Source organism: Rutidosis leptorrhynchoides, chromosome 3 (genome assembly GCF_046630445.1).
Source record: "Rutidosis leptorrhynchoides isolate AG116_Rl617_1_P2 chromosome 3, CSIRO_AGI_Rlap_v1, whole genome shotgun sequence".
NCBI classification, from domain to species: domain Eukaryota; kingdom Viridiplantae; phylum Streptophyta; class Magnoliopsida; order Asterales; family Asteraceae; genus Rutidosis; species Rutidosis leptorrhynchoides.
Window position 1 is genome coordinate 609,961,176 of NC_092335.1, and position 19,041 is coordinate 609,980,216.

The 19,041-nt window shown below is 33.5% G+C and overlaps 1 protein-coding gene and 1 long non-coding RNA gene across 8 annotated transcripts; one reads left to right on the top strand and one right to left on the bottom strand.

The window, feature by feature from the left end:
* Positions 1–2,342: 2,342 nt before the first annotated feature.
* Positions 2,343–6,530, top strand: LOC139898870 (protein NRT1/ PTR FAMILY 5.5-like). 2 transcript variants are annotated; one of them, XM_071881667.1, is made up of 4 exons: positions 2,343–3,118; positions 3,252–3,466; positions 3,698–4,206; positions 5,468–6,530. In XM_071881667.1, exons 1-4 carry the CDS (start codon positions 3,091–3,093, stop codon positions 6,366–6,368), a joined length of 1,653 nt encoding a protein of 550 aa, XP_071737768.1. In that variant the 5' UTR covers positions 2,343–3,090; the 3' UTR covers positions 6,369–6,530. The 2 variants fall into 2 exon arrangements, with proteins under 2 accessions (XP_071737768.1, XP_071737769.1); XM_071881668.1 differs by having other exon boundaries at positions 3,071–3,137.
* Positions 6,531–16,063: 9,533 nt separating this feature from the next.
* LOC139898871 (uncharacterized) lies at positions 16,064–18,549 on the bottom strand. Of its 6 annotated transcripts, XR_011777178.1 has the most exons (6): positions 18,490–18,549; positions 18,231–18,390; positions 17,770–17,888; positions 17,081–17,461; positions 16,330–16,395; positions 16,064–16,251 (listed from the first exon to the last, which is right to left on the bottom strand). It is a non-coding gene; the product is annotated as an uncharacterized lncRNA (long non-coding RNA). The 6 variants fall into 6 exon arrangements; XR_011777180.1 differs by lacking the exon at positions 18,490–18,549 and having other exon boundaries at positions 17,824–17,888; positions 18,231–18,456; XR_011777177.1 differs by lacking the exon at positions 18,490–18,549 and having other exon boundaries at positions 18,231–18,456.
* Positions 18,550–19,041: the final 492 nt, after the last annotated feature.

The following is a 19,041-nucleotide window of genomic DNA, read 5'->3' on the forward strand; positions in this document are numbered from 1 at the left end:
TTTTTTAATTTAAGATAAATTTTCGAATTCTCTATTATGTACTTTACTCAATGAACAATTTTTATTAAAGCAAGTTGTTACAATGGGTAATTAATAAATTAGACGCTATATCGAATGTGATACTCTCAATAATAGAAACAACATAATTAGAACTTTAATGGTTTTCTGTTGTTATTTAGAGCAATAGAAAATATTTTTGAAACAAACTAAGATAGTAATATTGACAATTTTTTGGGGACGGGGGTGTATATATATAAGATTTTTGTGTGTGGTAAAAATGTGAAAATAAAATGATGTGATTCGAAGATCAATTGAGTTATACGTGCCACCATGTGATTCCACCAATGTAAATGACTGTGTATGTACTCTAGTTTCTCCTTCTCTGGAGTGGCTCATAACTTCCTGAACGACACCTTCTTTTGCTTTTCTTATACACATCGTTCATAACCCAATGCCAACCTTCTTCAATAGTGAATTCTCGAAGTGAAAACACATATTTTCATTCTTTCGTCCTCGTATGCTCAAGTTTCCGGTGTCATAGTATAGATTCGGCCTCCACATCCACAGTAACATGTAATTTAGCGTCATCAAACACCTCTACCATGTACAATTGTTCCCTTTTATGTGTGCAATCGACTTCTCTTAACCACAACCATAGGCGATTACTCAAGATAACATGATTACTTTCCTCATCCGATAGATATAAGCTTTATTTCAAATCATATTGTACATCTCACATCCTGCAATGTCTAGTAGGTACCAAGATAATTTCCTCTGAACCACGTCTCCAATGCTTTGTCTAGTTTCTTGTCATGTGTATGAAATTCTTCATTGTTTCAATGCTCATGTCCTCGGAATGGAAGTTCACCATAGTGTTCTTCAACTGCCGGATTCTTAAACAGAGTACTAAAGTGACCCTTCTAATTGCAGTTCCACCACATTTCTTTTCAGTTCTTTGAAGATCACCATAATCAATGGTGAGATTATCATCATATTAATCATTTAAAAGGCTGAGATCAAATATTTTTTACATAATTATAACTTATATTATTATTATTATTATTATTATTATTATTATTATTTTTATTATTATTATTTTTATTATTATAATTAAATTAGAACCTAATTATTAATTATAATATTACGACTTTCTTTATATATATATATATATATATATATATATATATATATATATATATATATATATATATATATATATATATATATATATATATATATATATATATATATATATATATATATATATATTGTTAATTGTTAATAATTATTAAATTCTTTTAGAACAAAATCATGCGGTTGGTCCTTCATGTTTGCTAAAGATTGCACGATAGCCATTTATGTTTGTTTTTTATGCGATTGATCACTAAACTGTGCAAATGATTCGTGGTTGGTCTCTTGACCAAACGTCCATTATATTACTCGGTTAAATTTGATCATGTGCCTTGCATGTGAGGGCAGTCTGTCATTTTAAACATCCTTCTCTTTAATTTATTAATGCCCCCAATTCATCTCCATCTACATCAAAATTATAAACCCTCCTAAACTTGTAAACTACATATATCTCCGAATATGCATTACAATCTTTGTACTTTATGCATTGAAAAGTTGTATGTTGGATAAATATGTAATTTATGGGTTTAGGAGGAATAAATATGATAAAATCCTTTTAATTATTCATCAATGTTTAAACAGAAAATCTGCAAAGTTGAGCGACCTGATCGGATTTGGTCACCCACCTGATTACCACATCCATCAGAAGAAAAAGACTCATCACATCTGGAAACAAAACAATTAGGTGTTGAGTTCGGGATTTTTTAGCAATCAGAAACACATAATGAACAATCGATTTCCTATACCTGATTATAATTTTTTCCGTCCATTTCATCTACCAGAATTTCATTTTCTCCGTTCGTCGATGTATATATAGCACCAGTGAGAAATTCCGGTGATCTAGGTTTTGTAAATGGAGCCATGTTTTGATTCACGAATCACAAGAGAGTTATCATCCAGGGTATATATTTTCATCAGTGAGACATCACAAAAGTTTATGGATTTTACATGGGGAACATGTGAGAGAAAAGGGAAAAAACAAGCCCTTATGTGAAGGGAGATAATATTTCCAACATCACTTTTACTTCTTCCACCATTATTTTATATTTTTTTTTTTTTAAATATTGCTTGCTGAATTATATTAAAATGTTTTAAAAAGTTTGTGCAAATCTATTATTAAGGATAGTTTAGATGTTTTAGGTTGAAGAAGTAAAAGTTATGTGGAAATGTCAATCCCTGTATGTGAAGTACCACCCCCTGTTTTAATTTCTTATTTATTCTCTTCACCCCAAGAATAACCAAACATCTGTGCAAATAATATTTCATTTAGATCGGTAATATTTTATTTAGATTGGTACTGGTGGATTAAATGTTAGAGTTTATAATTTTGATTTGAATCTAACTTTTCAGTTTTGATTTAGCCATTTTATTTTATTTTAATTTCATGGGTATTAGGCTAGGGTTTATGATTTTGATTTTGATATTAATAAGATAAGATGGAGGGAGATGAAGATGATTGGGAAGGTAAAGAGATGATTGTTTAAAATTACGAAACTCTCCTCACATGCAAGGCACATGATCAAATCTAACGGAGTAATTTAACGGCAATTTGGCTGAGGGACCAATCACGAAGCATTTGCATAGTTTGGTGACCAATCGCGTCAAAAAATAAACATAAATGGATATTTTGCAATTTCTACAAACATAAGGGATCAACGGCGAAATCTTTTCTTAATTTAGAGAAGATATGTTTCTTTTGTAAAAATTGCATCGTTTAGTCAACCAAAAAAAAGTCGTTGTGCAGCTGCCCCAAAAGTCCCCGTAGGAATATTATTTCAAAAGTCCCCATAGATAATTAATGAACAAGATACTCAATAACCCTTCATACTCAAAAGATATGAATGTGATCATATAAATTTCTTGAATTTGAATTATTTCTTTGAATAGCTTGTAATTCTAATATTAATTTTTTAATTGTGTATATATATCTTTTCCTAGTTTACATCCCAACGAAGCAAAATGGTGAACTTCTTGGAAGCTATTTGTAGTAAGCCACCATCTTTTGTGTATTCACTTGTTCATGTGATCCTGTTAATCTAATCATAATAGTATATATGTATGCATTAATTCACAAACCATTATATATTTATGTTCATTTAAGTTCAATCTATTCCGTGCAGTTTTACGTCTTGCTGCGAAAGTTGAAAGATTAGCGTCGTATTTGTTGGTCATATATTTAACGAATGTTTGGGAAACCGGAATCACGTACGCTGCTAGTTTGATATACATTTGGTTGGGGACCACTAAAGTCTTGGCGTTGGTCTTTCTGTTTCTTTTGGATAACAACATCAGCAGTTATTGGATGCTCATCTTCTCAACCACAGCCTCTGCATTGGTTAGTCATTTTAATCTTGTGACTAATTTATTACTCGCAGTATATCCGGGTTATCCCGTGACCATTTCTGACCATTTTCTAGCCACCTCAGAACATGCTTTTAGTGAGGTTAGAACGTGAGACCTCAGGATATACTTTTAGGACGGTTTATCTTTAAGATTTAAAACAATAGGAATTGAACTTGTATCTAAGATTTAGCGGATTGATGAGCTTGTTTGGTTTCTTATATAGGGAATGGGGCTTATGTCGATATCAACGCCATCATGGCCATATAGACTTATTACGGGATCATGTAGCGAGTACAAAATGAAATGCATTAGTGAAATTCAACAATCGTTTTTCTATTTCGCTCTAGTATTAATAATGATTGGAAGATCTTCTTATAATGCTGCCATGACAACATTGAATTACAAAGGTGATGTAAATGAACTAATGATGAAGATGAGACAATTAACAGATTTCGGAAGCAATATTATGGTGTTGCAAGCAGGTGCTCTGCTTCTAGCACCTTGGTCAATCATTTTCGGGATTCCATCAGTTTGTAGCTTGATAGCCTTGTATCACTTGATGGGAAAATCATGGTCGCACAAACTATACATCGATAAGCCTGAAACCAGTCAGGTTACAACTATTTTAAGAGTTGTTGTGGCCTCTATTTTAAACATATCCCCAGAACTCACCAACGAATGGATCGATTTCAAAATAGATGATTCACCACTACATCTGAGCTCTTCTCTCAGGTTGTAGAGACTGCTGTTCTGATTGCCTTCATTCCCCTCTTTCCCCCTCTGTTATTATATTGCTGTCTAGTGTTTATAATATTGGATGAAAATGCGTCAAAAACTTGATAATAGGGTAAATGAAATCAATTGATCAGATAATCTATGAGTCCTGTAGATATCAGCTTTCAAAAGAGACACTTTGACCCTATGGTCCAAGATCACGTAATTCGGTAAACGGGTACAACCTAGGATGTTTTACATTACCCGGGCGGATGAGTATGTTTTAACTCCAATGTACCCGGTCTAACCGGATTATGTGATCGTTTCCGACCCTTGGTCACTTTGAACGCGAGACCTCGTGTAAGGATATCATGATGCCAACCACTAGGACTTCTTGTGTGTTAGAAAACATGTGGTTATTAAATCGTGAAATACTTTCTCAATTAAGTATTTCGACCCTACAACTCTTGGGTTATTGTGAAAAGACAAGAACAACAATTTGATTCTAGGCAAAAAAAACATTCAAATGCGGATATAAGAGAATATGTGTGTTTTATGTATGTTTTTGGATAGAAAGCAACAACGGTATTTTTTTTCTAGAAGGAAAAATTGTAAAAATTCGGTTCACATAGAAGGGTGCAACCCTTGGTTTTGGCGGGAAAACCGTTAATTCAAACGATGTGACTTTTGGCGAGACCCCACCCGGGGAAATGCCACTTGGATCCCGCAAGGGGTGCAGCCCCGTTGAGCTCACTCTTTCCCGTAAGTGTCTAGTAAACTCTTACGGGCTTGCATTTCACATTCTCCAAACTCGTTGCTGAGTATTGGTAGATAACTCTTGCTTTGAAGTAAATCACAATTACCTAAAATGATTGTTAAATGACACTAAACTCATCAACATATTGATGGTTATGTCCACGAAATTCTCTTTGGAAATAAATTTGAGTAAATGAAACCATAATATGCACAAATATACCCACAATTCTTGTAGTTAAAGAATGATTACATATATCCAAAAACTGTTGTCCAAGTTTGAACCCAAACTCATCAGTTTAAACTCTTTGGTGTTCTCATTTCATGAATGGCTTTGCCCCATGGACCCTGCTAGAGGTGCTCCCCTAGGACCTCACAAGGGGCCGCAACCCCTTGACGTCGTCTCTAATCTTCCATTACACCAAGTTTTACAACATCTAGTTTATTAGTTTTAATATGTTTAATTGATTTGTCTTTAATCACAAACTTTCTTTTTTGTTGTCTAACTTTAGTAATGGTGTTTTAGGTTCTTAGAGAAAGCTGCAATCCGACCTCCAATTGACAACATAAGGCAAAACAGTTGGACATTTTGTAGCCTTCAAGAAGTCGAAAATACAAAAACACTTGTAAGGATGTTACCGATGGGGGCTGTCTTCGTTATCCTTATCTTATTAAGTTCTATCGGTAACAGTTATTTTTTTGCACAAGCAGAGTACTTGAAACCCATGGCAGTTTTCGGCTTTGAGATCATTAACACGTCACACCTTATTTGTGTATATATTTATACAAAGGTTCGTTACCACGAGGAAGCAAAAAAATTCATAGAAACCAACATAAAGAAGGAAAACAAAGAAATGCTTCATGAGGCAGTAACAGGTATTATGATCTACGCCATAATATGTTATTCTATAGCTGCATTAGTGGAGAAATCAAGATTAGGAGTGATAAGATTACATGGTATTTCAAATAATCCGGGCGAAATCATTCCAATGTCAATGTTTTGGCTATTTCCACAGTTTTTTTTACTTGCTTGTGTTGATGCAAGTTTGGACCGAGTTATTATTTTGTTCTTGGCTGAAAAGAGTTCTTTGGTTATAAAAAAGTTTAAGGTGTTTATGGTTGAGGCATTCATTGGGGTCGGGCACATGAGCGTTGCATTGGTTGTGTATGTAGTTGGAAAGGTTAGTGAGAAGGGAGGGAGATTGAATTGGTTCCAACACTACACGGAAAACAGTCGGTTGGACCTGTTTTATTGGTCATTAACTGTATTATGTGTGTTTGTACTTATCATATGGTTATCTGTGTCCCACTACTTCAACAAGAGGCAGCATCCCAATTCTCAACTACTTCCGTTGTTTGCGAACACAAATGTGGAAATGTATACGGATACGAGTGATTGTGAAATAGGATTGGTGTCGAATGTTTGATTTGAAATAAAACAAAAATCTCTTATGCTTTATATGATTACAATCAAATTTAAAGATATTCCATGTACAAATCCTTACATCTTCTAGGTGGGGTGACAGCTAGTTTTGATATGTGATTGTAGTTTGTAAATAAACATAGTATGGAAAACCATTTATGTAATTAATGACCATAATATCAACTTTTTAATCAATTTTGAAATGTGATTTTTGGATTGTATGCATATTGTATCTTTCTAAATTCTAATACAGCATTGCGATGATAGTTATGTTGGGTAATCTGTTAATTAGTCACTCGCGGAGCACCTCTGGTATCAACAAACCGCACTCGCGGAGCTTCTCTGACAGGTCAAACCTCAGCCTGCATTTATTACGAAATTAGGGTTATAATTTAATTATTATTAATTATTAATTATAATTAAGGTTTAATTAAATATTAATTAGTTTATCTTATTTTTAATTTTAGTTTTAATTAATATTATTAAGTATAATAATTATTATTAAATATATAGAATAATATTTTTATAAAAATAATATTTTTTTATAACTTTAGTTTTATTTTTAACTTTTGTATCTTTATTCGTTTAATTTGTAATTTGTATTTTTATCGTTCGTAATTAGTTTTAACTTAGTATTTGCCGTAGTTATTTTATATTTCTACATTTTTAGGCTTTACCGTAAAATCCCTTAAGTGATTTTTCTTTAGATTAAGATTTAGGCGCTTTAGAATTTTGCGACGCCGTTTATTTATTTTATTGCCTTTTCAGTTATTGCCATTTTGATATAGAATTCATTTTAAGCTTTAATACCTTTAGTCGCAAATTTTTTGATTTAGTTTTTAGACTTTTAAGTTCGACCTTTTTCTTTCTTATTTTTATTTTTCGACGTTTTTCGACGCTCTTTTTCTTTTTCGTTTCTACGCTTAGTTTTTAGGACATAGAGTTTCCTTTATTTTATTTAAAAATTCGACGAAAAATTATTTTAAGCGATTAAATTGATAGACATCCAAATTTTCTGCTTCGTAGTAATAGTTGGATTTGTTAGTGGCTGAGTTGTGGATTTTCCGACTTAAAGGATCCTGGCTCCCTGCTGCATCTTTTGGCTATTCGAAACGTGGGCAAAAGCAGAAAAGTCTATTAATTTGATAACTTTAATAATTTTTATCTTTATAACTAATAGGATATTCAATGAATGCACCGAGCAAAACGTTCACCACCTTTCATACGTTCACCACCTGTAACCCGATCGAGACATCTAGCCAATATTGTCGCCGTTGATTTTTCTTTAGAATCATCATCAAGTCGACCAAGTATTCAAATTCAAATTTTCGATAATCCATTTTTTGAACCCGACCTCATAATTGAGAACCCGGAGGATATTCAAGGACAATTCCAAGATCCTGAACCACTAATCATTCCTCCTGAACTACAAACCGTTAAATCAAAATCCTCTAGTGATTCGTATTCAACAAATTCAAATATGGAAATAACGGAACCTCTAAGTATGGAAGACCGAATGAGAGCCACACGCACGGGCCAAGGTCACGCCATTATTAAACCAGACATCAATGCGCCAGATTATGAAATCAAAGGACAAATCCTACACATGGTAACTAATCAATGCCAATATAGTGGTACGCCAAAAGAAGATCCAAACGAACATCTTCAAACCTTTAATAGGATCTGTACTCTATTCAAAATCAGGATCTGTACCAAAACCGTTGAACCAATCAAGACGATTGGTAAAAACTATATTGTTTTACCAACTCCAACGGTAGTGCTTAACAATAATAAAACGCCTAAGTGTGGGAAAAATGAAGTAACACCTAATGATGACCTAATAACAAAGAACCCCGTTGTTGATACAAAATTAAATGACCCCGTTATTAACAGTTCAATGAAGAAACTTATTACGGATTGGTGATACTAGAACCAAGGGGAACTTTAAGTTATGTAACCGGTTAGTATCCAATCTATCGCCTAAAGAAAAGGCGAAACTAGTTGAATTTGTGGATATTACACAGGAATCCGACCAATGGCTTAAAACAAAAGTCACAGATATGTAAGTTGATTATGGTCCAAGAGAAATTGACAATGAAGTTAATCACAATTTCGACACCACAGCTACCTAAGTGTGGGGAGATTCAAATGTTCTAAAAAGAAAATGCTGTCTAAAGTTAGTTGTTCTGTTCTCGTGTAGTTCCGAGAATGGAATCCGATTGGTCTTTTCCGCTAGCAGACACTAAAGAACTAGTTTTCTCCCCCCATTCTAAATTTTTTGTTTTATAAGTTTTATATGAAATTTATATGCATTTTTAAATTTAAGTTTTGTGTGAATTTAAAAATAAAATTTACTTTATTTCATTATGTTTAAAAAAATAATTTCTAAAATTCGTCGTAAGTTAAAGACTAGGTCATGGAACCGAAATTGCTTTACCCGATGGCGGGGCAAAAAATTGTGTTATCATTATTTATAATATTATTGATCTAAAGTATACTAAAAAAATTAAAAAATCCAAAAATCTTTGCTTTTAAAACAATCGCTTTAAAAACGACAAATTTTAAAATTTGTCGAGGGACGGACTAGGTAAACGTACTGAAACTACCTAAAGTAAAAGGAAACAAAATTTTAAAAAATTATTCATTTAAATTGTTTTAATAAATAAAGGTTTTATAATATATATATATATATATATATATATATATATATATATATATATATATATATATATATGTGTGTGTGTGTGTGTGTGTGTGTGTGTGTGTGTGTGTGTGTTTGTAGTTTATCTTATGTACAAAACAGGGTAAAACAGCGCATTTTCAAAGACTGACATTAAAGTTCAGCAAAAGCTACTAATTTTGACGACAAGACGCAAAATATCAAATGTGATATAAAATAATGTGTTTGTAAACTCGGTATTTTTAATCACTTTTCTACACTAATCATCCTCATGAATTTATAATTATAGTCTGATTTCATGCAAATGAGGGCATTGCATGATCTCAAGTGTGGGGAAGGGTTATAAATTCTCTTGGGTTTACACTTAGTTTAATTGCCAAATTTTGTGAAAATTTGAAAAATTTTCAATTAAATGAATTCAAAATTATGTTTATACATATTTATGAACGATAAAACTAGGTGATAATACCGAAATTATTGTTGCCTCAGAAAGGACATAAATTGAGAAACAACCCAAAACGTTAGAATTCATTTAAAATGGAATAAAGGAGAATAAAAAGGCAAAGAAAGAAATAAATAAAAGCTAAGTGTGGGAATAATTTACCAAGTTATTTAAATCACATATCACATATTTTTGTACAAATAATTGAAGGTACTTTTATTTTTGACGATACTAATCAGTTTTACCCGAATTACTGTAATATAAATGGAAGAAAAGATGGATCTACATGATGAATCAATTCTATCATTAAAATGAAGTAAAGTCTTCAGAAAAAGACACGCGCTTCTTGATTTAGGTCAAGAAGTTGTCGTCCAGACCAGCTGTAGGTTGACGAAAAATCTAGAAAAGTCATCTCTAAAATCAGTAGGAAATCCACGGACCTCAGCATTAAACAGGGTCGCCAAGTGGTTAAACTTATCCTAACCATGAGAGAATCTGTCTCGTAAAATGGGGAGGGCGCCGTGCAAATTAGCTTGATAAGACTAATGAATCAGACCCCCAGAAAGGATAATCTCCTTAAAAGATTAAAAATCAGCTTTTAAGCATAATATTACTCAATCCTTGAGATTGACCTTAAAGATTGAGAATTACAAACTCATGGAATTCGATGATTTCTAAACTCGAGCTTGAACGAGAAAATATTTTGATCAAATTAAAACCAATTTGTTTTTCTGAAAACCTATTTTCATTGCGTTCATTACCATTGAACGTAAAATCCAACGATTTCATCAGAATTCATTAGGTCACCTGAACTAAATCGGGTGTCAACCGTAAGAACGGTGGTTGCATAGCATGGTCGAAGACAGGACCTTGTGCCAGACCGAAAAATTATAGGGTGATCTTTACTATTTCTCCTACAAAGGATAGTAATTGCATCCGACACGTTGTGGACCATGAACATCTGCATGTCATTAGACATTGCCTTAACAGTTGCTTGTTCATCGCTTTCCTTTACAATCGAATGGTAGTTTACCGAAAGATAATATACAGAGCAAGTATACTGGATGTGTTGCTTTCCTAATACAAGGTTAGCAAGTGGGTGACACAAAACCGCAAGTTTTGAGCTAAAATTTTAAAATCTGAAACCCACACAACCCACAAAAATAATTTGCAAACACTGGTGAAGGGTTATTCCATAAAACTTATCTAGGGTAAAAGCTAGATTTAATTTTCAAAAGATCAAATGTTTTCATAAAGATCCAATTTCCTTAAAGGATCTAAATTTTCATAGTCATGTGGGACTGTAAATCACATTGTTACTATCATTGTTTATACCGTCGTATCAAAATCATTGATGTATAAAGTGTGAAAATAAAAAAGTGATTCGAGTGAAGTGTGATTTAATTTCAAATTCTGTATTGCTTGAGGACAAGCAACGTTCAAGTGTGGGGATATTTGATAGTGCTCCAAATGAACATATATTTAGGCGCAATATCCTTCCAATATGTAAAGTTTTTAGTTGTAATTGTTCTAATTCCAAGTAATATTCATTTAAATAAATAAGTGCGAAGACGAAAGATGAAAATGAAGATTTGAAGAAGCAAATGACCAAAAAGCTCAAATGTACAAGATACAATCCAAGTTGTTCAATTTATTGATGAATAACGTTTAAAAATAACAAGAATACAAGCCGTAAAACGCAAAATACAAGATATTTATGCGTACAAAAAGACGTTCAAAAATCCAAAACCGAGACACAAACCAACTATCAACGTACGATTCAATGGAACTAAAAGTACAAGTCAACTATGCACAAGAATATAATATAATATATAAATAATTATATATATATATTATATATTATAATATTCAGCAGCCCACCTTTTAAATCAACAAATGAGCTGGAACCAGGAGCTCCGCAATCGCGGAGCTGTGAGGCACAAATGTACCATGATCGCGGAGCTGCAACAGTAAAAACACGCCTATAAAAGCTAACGAATTCTGCTCGATTCATGCACCCTTTTTCTTTTCCTTTCTCAGTTTATATTTATATTTATAATTATAACTATAATTTTAATTTAAGATTAATAATAAATTATGGTTTAGTTGGGTTATTGTAAGAAATATTTTACGGGTTTTAAGTCAAAACTCTGTCCGTGTAACGCTACGCGATTAATCACCACTGTAAGCTATGTTCTTCCTTTTTAAATTAATGTCTCGTAACTAAGTTATTATTATGCTTATTTGAGCTGAAGTAATCATGATGTTGGACTAAATATTAAGACGGGGTTATTGGATTTTGTACCATAATTGGGGTTTGGACAAAAGACCGACACTTGTGGACATTGGACTATTGACTATTAATAGATGAGGGGTATTATCTAATCGAATGACAACTCATTAGAATCTGTAGAACCTATCTTCAAATTAGTTAATCTAATAATTATTAAAATGATTATGTATGTCCTATTTAGTGACATTTATACGACATCTGTTACAATCATTTAATTAATTATTCGGGTTGGGTAATTGATTATTCAAACTGATCAAGTGGGTAAATTAATATTCATATCTCATTAAAACAGTGGTGGATTACATTCAAGGGTAATTGGTGTAATTGTTAACAAAGTATTAAAACGTTGGATTATACGCAGTAAATAACCTGGTGTAATCATTAAACAAAGTATTAAAACCTTGTTACAGTTCGAATCCCTAATTAGTTGAAATATTTGACTTCGGGAATAAGGTTAATTTGACGAGCATTTTATAATTATGACCGATGAACTATTACGGACAAAAACCAAATAGGTTTCAAATAATCCAGGACAAAGGACAATTAACTCAGAGTAATAAATTAAAATTAAAACGTCAATCATCATGGTTTCGGAAGTTTAAATAAGCATAATTGTATTATTTTATATCTCATCGTACTTTTATTTACTGTCATTTATTTATTGTCATTTTAAATATTGTTATTTATTTTACGCATTTTAATTATCGTCATTTATCTTTACGCTTTATTTAAAATCGACAAACCGGTCATTAAATGGTAAAAACCCCCTTTTATAATATTACTACTTATATAATTATATATATTTTATACAAATATAGTTTATAAAAATATAGTACGTATCACTAGCTCCCTGTGGAACGAACCGGACTTACTAAAAATTACACTACTCTACGATTAGGTACACTGCCTATAAGTATTGTAGCAAGGTTTAGGTATATCCCATCCGTAAATTAATTAAAACTTGTATCATATCGTATATTATTTCGTAGTAAAAATAATAGTATTTCGTATACACCGCTGCACACATCAGTGCTGCACCCTCGAATATACTAAGGAAATCATCTGGATCATCTTTTCCTTCGTAGTAAATTAGGTGTGCGGGTATTTTCATTCCATCGGGGAATGCACAGTTTTGGATGTAGGGCACAAACGGGGTTTTTTGATTTATCCAGAGGTTGTTGGCCGCGATCAGGGGTAGTATCTGGTGACCTTGGGCGCAAGACATTCCACCCCTGGTTAGGAGGATATATCCAGTTGGTGGTCATTTGTTGTGGTGGATGGTTCCAATTTTGGAAGTATGCGTGGCTGGTTACTGGTGGTGCCGAAGTATTTGGTTGGTTGCTCACAGGGGTTGTTTCTACACATGGTATGTTGGGAGTGACATGAGAGTTTCCTTGGGCCCATACATATTGGTTTGGTTGCCCGAAGCTACCCCAGCTCGGGTGAGGAGGTGGTACATGCATATTTGGTGCCTGGGGTGCTATGGACACAGTCGGAGCTGACGCATTACAAGTGTAGAGGGGTACAGTAGGTATAGTTAGAGTTACCTGAGATATGCTGGGGGTTTCCCCTGTTCGAGTGATAGCTTCTGCTGACGGGTTTGCTGGTGGGTTCCTAGGCTGTGAATTTTGATTTGGAGGTTCCATTTCCATCTCCTCATCATAATCATCGCTTTCGTATGTTAGCACCCTTCTACTTTGTAAGATCCCCGTGTCCCTTAAACTCTTTATCACCGATTTGATATGATCGTAATTATTCAAGACAAAGGTCTTATCTATCAACGGCGGTGGTTCTGCGGAATTCGAGCCATGGGAGTTCGTTGAGACGAATATGGCGGGAATGGCTGGTGACCTGGTCAAGATCCCTACAGTTGAGAACTCTAGCTGTGTTGAATCTGAGGTTTGTGTGATTCTGGGTGGTGTGAAACCCGGAGGTATGTGACTGGAGTCCGCCATGGCGTCGGTTCTTTCTCAACAAAATGAATAAGATGTGAGTCCCACGGATGGCGCCAATTGTTTGTACAATAACTGGCTATTAGTATTGATATGGGGATATGCAAGTCACAGAGATTGAGGTTGAGTGATTATGATTTTGGTTTTGTTCGTTGGCGATTCCCCGAAGGTAACAATCAGAGGATTGTTTTACGCCACCGAAGCAAATGATATAACATGATTGTGTTATTATGTGTGTATTTCTTGAATGTGGAATGTTTCCTGCATTCTATTCTATTTATAAGTGGGATGGAGCGGCTTCCTATACCAGCTCACTAGTTCCCAATGATTTTAGATCACTAGTTGACTTTCCCTTTTAGTAAACCTACAGAGGAAAGTAAGCTTGTCCCTTTCCTTTGTGGAACAGGCGTGCACTGAGCTAGGAATAGTTTCGCTAGCTTGACTTTGTAATTGACCGAGGTTTTATGGGCTCTAAGATCACTATTGTTGCTCTGATTCTAGGACCTCGTTCACTGTAGCTAAAGTTTTCCTTCGCTCTATATATTGTGGCCAGATCCTCCGTAGCAAACTCCGAAGCTGGTAAACGGGCCAGAGGTGGGGTACACTATCACATACATAAAAACATCACAATTTGTCCACATTTAGTCTATTAAGACCAACTACACTTAAGGTTTACCATTTTGACCTGCAAAACTCATTCTTACATCATTTTGACTAATTTCAAGACTGATATTCATAAATCTTTCCAACCCACAATCTTACAAAGTTTCTTTTAACTCACTTATACAAAGTTTCTTAGCCAAACATGCTCATAATTAGAATTTCAAACTTTAACATACAAGTTACTAACTAAGAATCTCTACTTTTACAAGTTTATCATCGCTACCAACTTTTAACCCATAAACCCTAACATTCAAAAATCAAATTTGGGTTTATACCAAATAAATTCACAAATTCGAATTTAAAAACATAATTCGAATACCTTAAGTCTTAGGTAACAAAAACTCCCAATCCCCAAATTGGAGATGAATAAGGAAGAATCTAAGGTGTCGTTTGTTTTTCAGTCTGCAGACCTTATTATGTCTTATTTCTGCACTCGCAGACGTTTTTACTGCAGACTGTTTGTTTTTCTGAAGACATAAGATAAAATAATGTCTTATTCTATTTGCAATCTCGCAAACTTAGAAATGTGCTTCTATGTGGTGCAGACAAGATTAAGTTATTTTGCAGACATAAAAACAAACAGTCTTCAGTATTCAACATACAGACCACATCTTCTTTACAGACATGGTCCACAATCTTCAAATAAAAATATCTTAAAAAACAAACACCTAAGACTCCAATAGTTCTAACTAGTGTGTGAGATGTTGATTACACCTATAGATCAACTTGCATGAAAGAAATTTTGGTATCTTGTTGGATTTGCTCAAATTGCCACTTCTCTCCACACACACACTTTTAATTTCTTTTCAGCATTTTGGAAATGAAGAAGTGTTGTCCAGATTTTATTAAAAGAGAAATAAGCCATATTTATATATTCTACCATGTTCAACATAAAACTTTGCAATCAGGATCATTTTTCTTACATTTTTGGTCCTATTTCCTAACAAATGTTAAGTTAAATAAAACCCACAACAATAAAATAATACCTGACAAATATGAGGTGTTCCAATATGTTGTGGTTTCTATAATTTATTTCGTTACAGCTACATTTTGATTAATCGTACCTTAATTACTTACTGATGTTTGTGACATATATGTTACTAGATTTAAGAGCCCGTGCGTTGCACGGTAGCTCAAAAATGTAGTATTCAAAATCGTTAAGATCATCACCGATTTTTTGCAATATACATTAACAATCATGAAACAAATTATTAATGAAATAAGCATTGGACTTTATTAATGAAATAAGCATATGCGGGATTGGGTATTGTTGTTGTTGTTGTCGACAACAATCGTCGATTTATTGGCGACTTAACTGACTCTTAGAGCCTAGATTAAATTCCAGGCAGGATTTAAAACCCATGGAAATTTTGATTCTACCATTTTTCATGGCGTCTATTATTATTTTTATTTTGTATTTTTAATATATTTTTTTAAAAAAAAAAACTTTTTCCTACTTAAAGGCCGGAGGTCCTCTCGGAAGCAATCTCTTTATCCGTCGAATAAAGAGAGAGATGACTTTCTCTACTCTTGAGAGGGTTTCACTCTGGGTGGAGAAATGACTTGTCTTTATTCTCGGATAGGGGAAGGATTGTCTACATCTCACCTCCCCCATACACCACTCATGTGGTATTGGGTTTTGTTGTTGTTGTTGTTGTAAGCATTGGACTTTATGTAATAAAAAATGCAAAAATGTTATTAGTTTGTCGAAATGTACAACAATAACACTTTACTACTTTATTATTGTGTACTGTTGTTCCCAATATTCGAATAACTGCAGCGTTATCCGGACTGCAGGTTTCATCGGGTAATTCCTTGTTCAGCAATGTGGCTTTTATAACAGAAGATTAGTCCACCCTGATAACACAAAACTCGTTTTAGTTACTGTAACTTACTGTTAGTTTTCGGGAAAAACATATAAAAATAAAGAAGTACCTTAAAAACTACCATCGGCTGAAAAAGAGCAAAAACTCGTTCTTTTCTGTTTGGATAGATGCGGCCCTAAAGAAAATAATATCGTGCAGTAAGCATCATTTTGGTCCCTAGTGTAGCAAATTGATTACGGTATGCAATGGTGATTACTTTGACCTGATTACTTATTAACGGATCAAACGGGTTTAAAGTCACCCATAGTTTAGTTTGACGCACACAACCTCCTAAATTGTTTTGATCATGTTTACGCTAATCATGCATAAAATAAACAAAAAGTGGAAGTGGGTCAACTATTCGGTCTGGATTATTCCAACCCGCGCATAAAATTGACCCGTTCTGACCATCTTGTCACATATAATTGTATAATTGACCCGTTTCCGACCCAGTTTGGATTATAAAATTATTATTATGTACAATAATAAAACGTAATGCCCTAAAAAAAATATTTGTATAGCAAATAAGTCAAATGTACTGAAGGTTGTGGTCTAGAAAGTTATGTGCCAAAGTGATGTTGCTAAACTCATTATAACTGAAGGGGATAAATAGTGGGTCAAAGTGAATGGATCAAAGTTAATACTCAAAGTTTGTTTATCGGCAGGTTACTAAATGAGTCAAAAACTGAGATAGAATTGTCTCTATAAACAGGTTACTAAAAATATTCTTAATAGCATGCAAATTGTATATTGATAAATGAGTGTAAAATGCATAAGAAACAAAAATTCAATATCAAAAAAAGCGATGATGGTCAATTTACCTTCTTAGAAGCTGATTACTAATATATACGACATCAAATCTTAATGCTTGTGGCCACAGAGGTTCACCCGCGCTGACTCCGGGCTATCTGCAAAGCAAGTAGTCGCCCTGGGATTAGTCGGTTCCTAAAAAGCGGATCGAAAATCTAGGTAAATAAAAAAAAATTGCAATTCTTGTAAACATACAATGGGTTAATTACTTGCAAAGAAACACACTTAACTCTATAACTTGCAAGTATTCCACACAAATATGAGAGGCAAAACGAACGATGTGGGTTAATAAGGGCCACAGGTCACTCAGAGACCAAATCAAAACCGAGTTGCAAGCTGTCAAACTGGTTGAAAACTGTACAAAGTGTACCAAATGCGCACGGCATGAATCACTTCAACAAAAAACAATTTACACTATGATATACAATATTCATAATCGAATAAGCATATTAATAATATTTTGTATTTTACTATAATCTATATTGTAAAGGAGCAGGGGAATCAAATATTGTCATCTATAATCTATTTTACTAATATATAAGGCTTCACCGTATTAACTTAATTTACCATTACCAGGAACAACCATCCTCAAAGTAATAGTGCAGATAAAAAATTTATAGCATCTTTGAGTAGAAAGCTTCATGATGTAACATTAATTAATCTCTATTATATAGTATAGATAGATAGAAGATAGATGTACCAATCCATGATCAAAGAGAAACATTGTTGTTGAACTGTGTAAGAGTATAAGTACCGCAAAAACTATAGCAGGCACCAGACAACGCCAAAACCACATGGTAAGTACCACAAAACTACAATCTGGTGAAAGGATATGTAATTAGTTATTGTGAACAGAAATTTTCCAAATAGAGTGTGCCAACTCCTTCGGAATATAAGGATCACCTTTGAAATCATTAGTATATTGTCATATAGACCAAATGACGTTTTCATCTCCATGGTAAGTGATTCATGACCTACATAGAATTAGTTGTAATTCTCAGAGATAAAGGGAAGAATCAAAATTTGTAAATTGTAGTAAAAAATTATAAACATTTGAAAACTAATATTTAATTACTCGTGATAAACTCCTATAAATGGTTAACGGTAAGATCAGTAAGCGATCAAAAGAAGAACATTTTAAAATGAAATACTATGTTATACCTCAGCAGCTTGTGTGGCAGCTTTTCGATCGTCCACTTGTGTTGCTCGACCCACCCAAATAAACACCTCTGCACCACAGTCCATTAGATAGCATTTGTCAGTTTCGAAAGTCGATTTTGAATATTCATCAATTGGAGATGCAACCTGGCCTCAAGCAATGCTGCAAAAGAATAGAGAACCAAATATTATTATTGAGCATTTCACTAAAATATTTTTTTTTCCTACCAAGTCCACATCAATCGGAATATGCTTTTCCTACCATATGACTTGTGGATATGCTCAACGTCCAAATCAAAAAAGGCCAGACATATTATATCGTAAACTTTGGTGTGAAAAAGTCTGATTTCTCTATTAATCTATGTGATATATCAACATATTTTATAAAAAATCCTCCATAAGTTCTTAGTACGGTTAAAAAGGTTGGGTCAGATTAACTTATACTCCGCAAAAAGTCAAAACCGCAAAACCGCTATAAAAAATCCAACATATTTTAAATCTCCGCTATATCCCCCAACTAATAGATTTTACAATCTAAGACTATCAAAACCGCAAAAAGTCTTGAAAGTAAACACCTAACTCAGTTCTAGTTCGATCTTAATTCTACTAAGTCCTCTTTAGCAACCACACTTGTAAATATGATCCAACATTCAATAAACTATACCTACTTACTTCGTCTTATTTGCAAATACTATTATCGTCCGTCCTCAACCCTACATTCAAATCTTCAAAAGACAAAATATTCACAACAATCACTATCGAAATACCAGATGAATGATTCTACCTTAACAGTAATATGATCACTGTTCTAATC

Bases quoted from the DNA above. Each gene is read 5' to 3' on its own strand.
- LOC139898870 (XM_071881667.1), top strand. From the start codon at position 3,091: ATGGTGAACTTCTTGGAAGCTATTTGTA. The intron at 3,119-3,251 runs GTAAGCCACCAT...TATTCCGTGCAG, and splicing joins CTTCTTGGAAGCTATTTGTA to TTTTACGTCTTGCTGCGAAA. The intron at 4,207-5,467 runs GTTGTAGAGACT...ATGGTGTTTTAG, and splicing joins CATCTGAGCTCTTCTCTCAG to GTTCTTAGAGAAAGCTGCAA.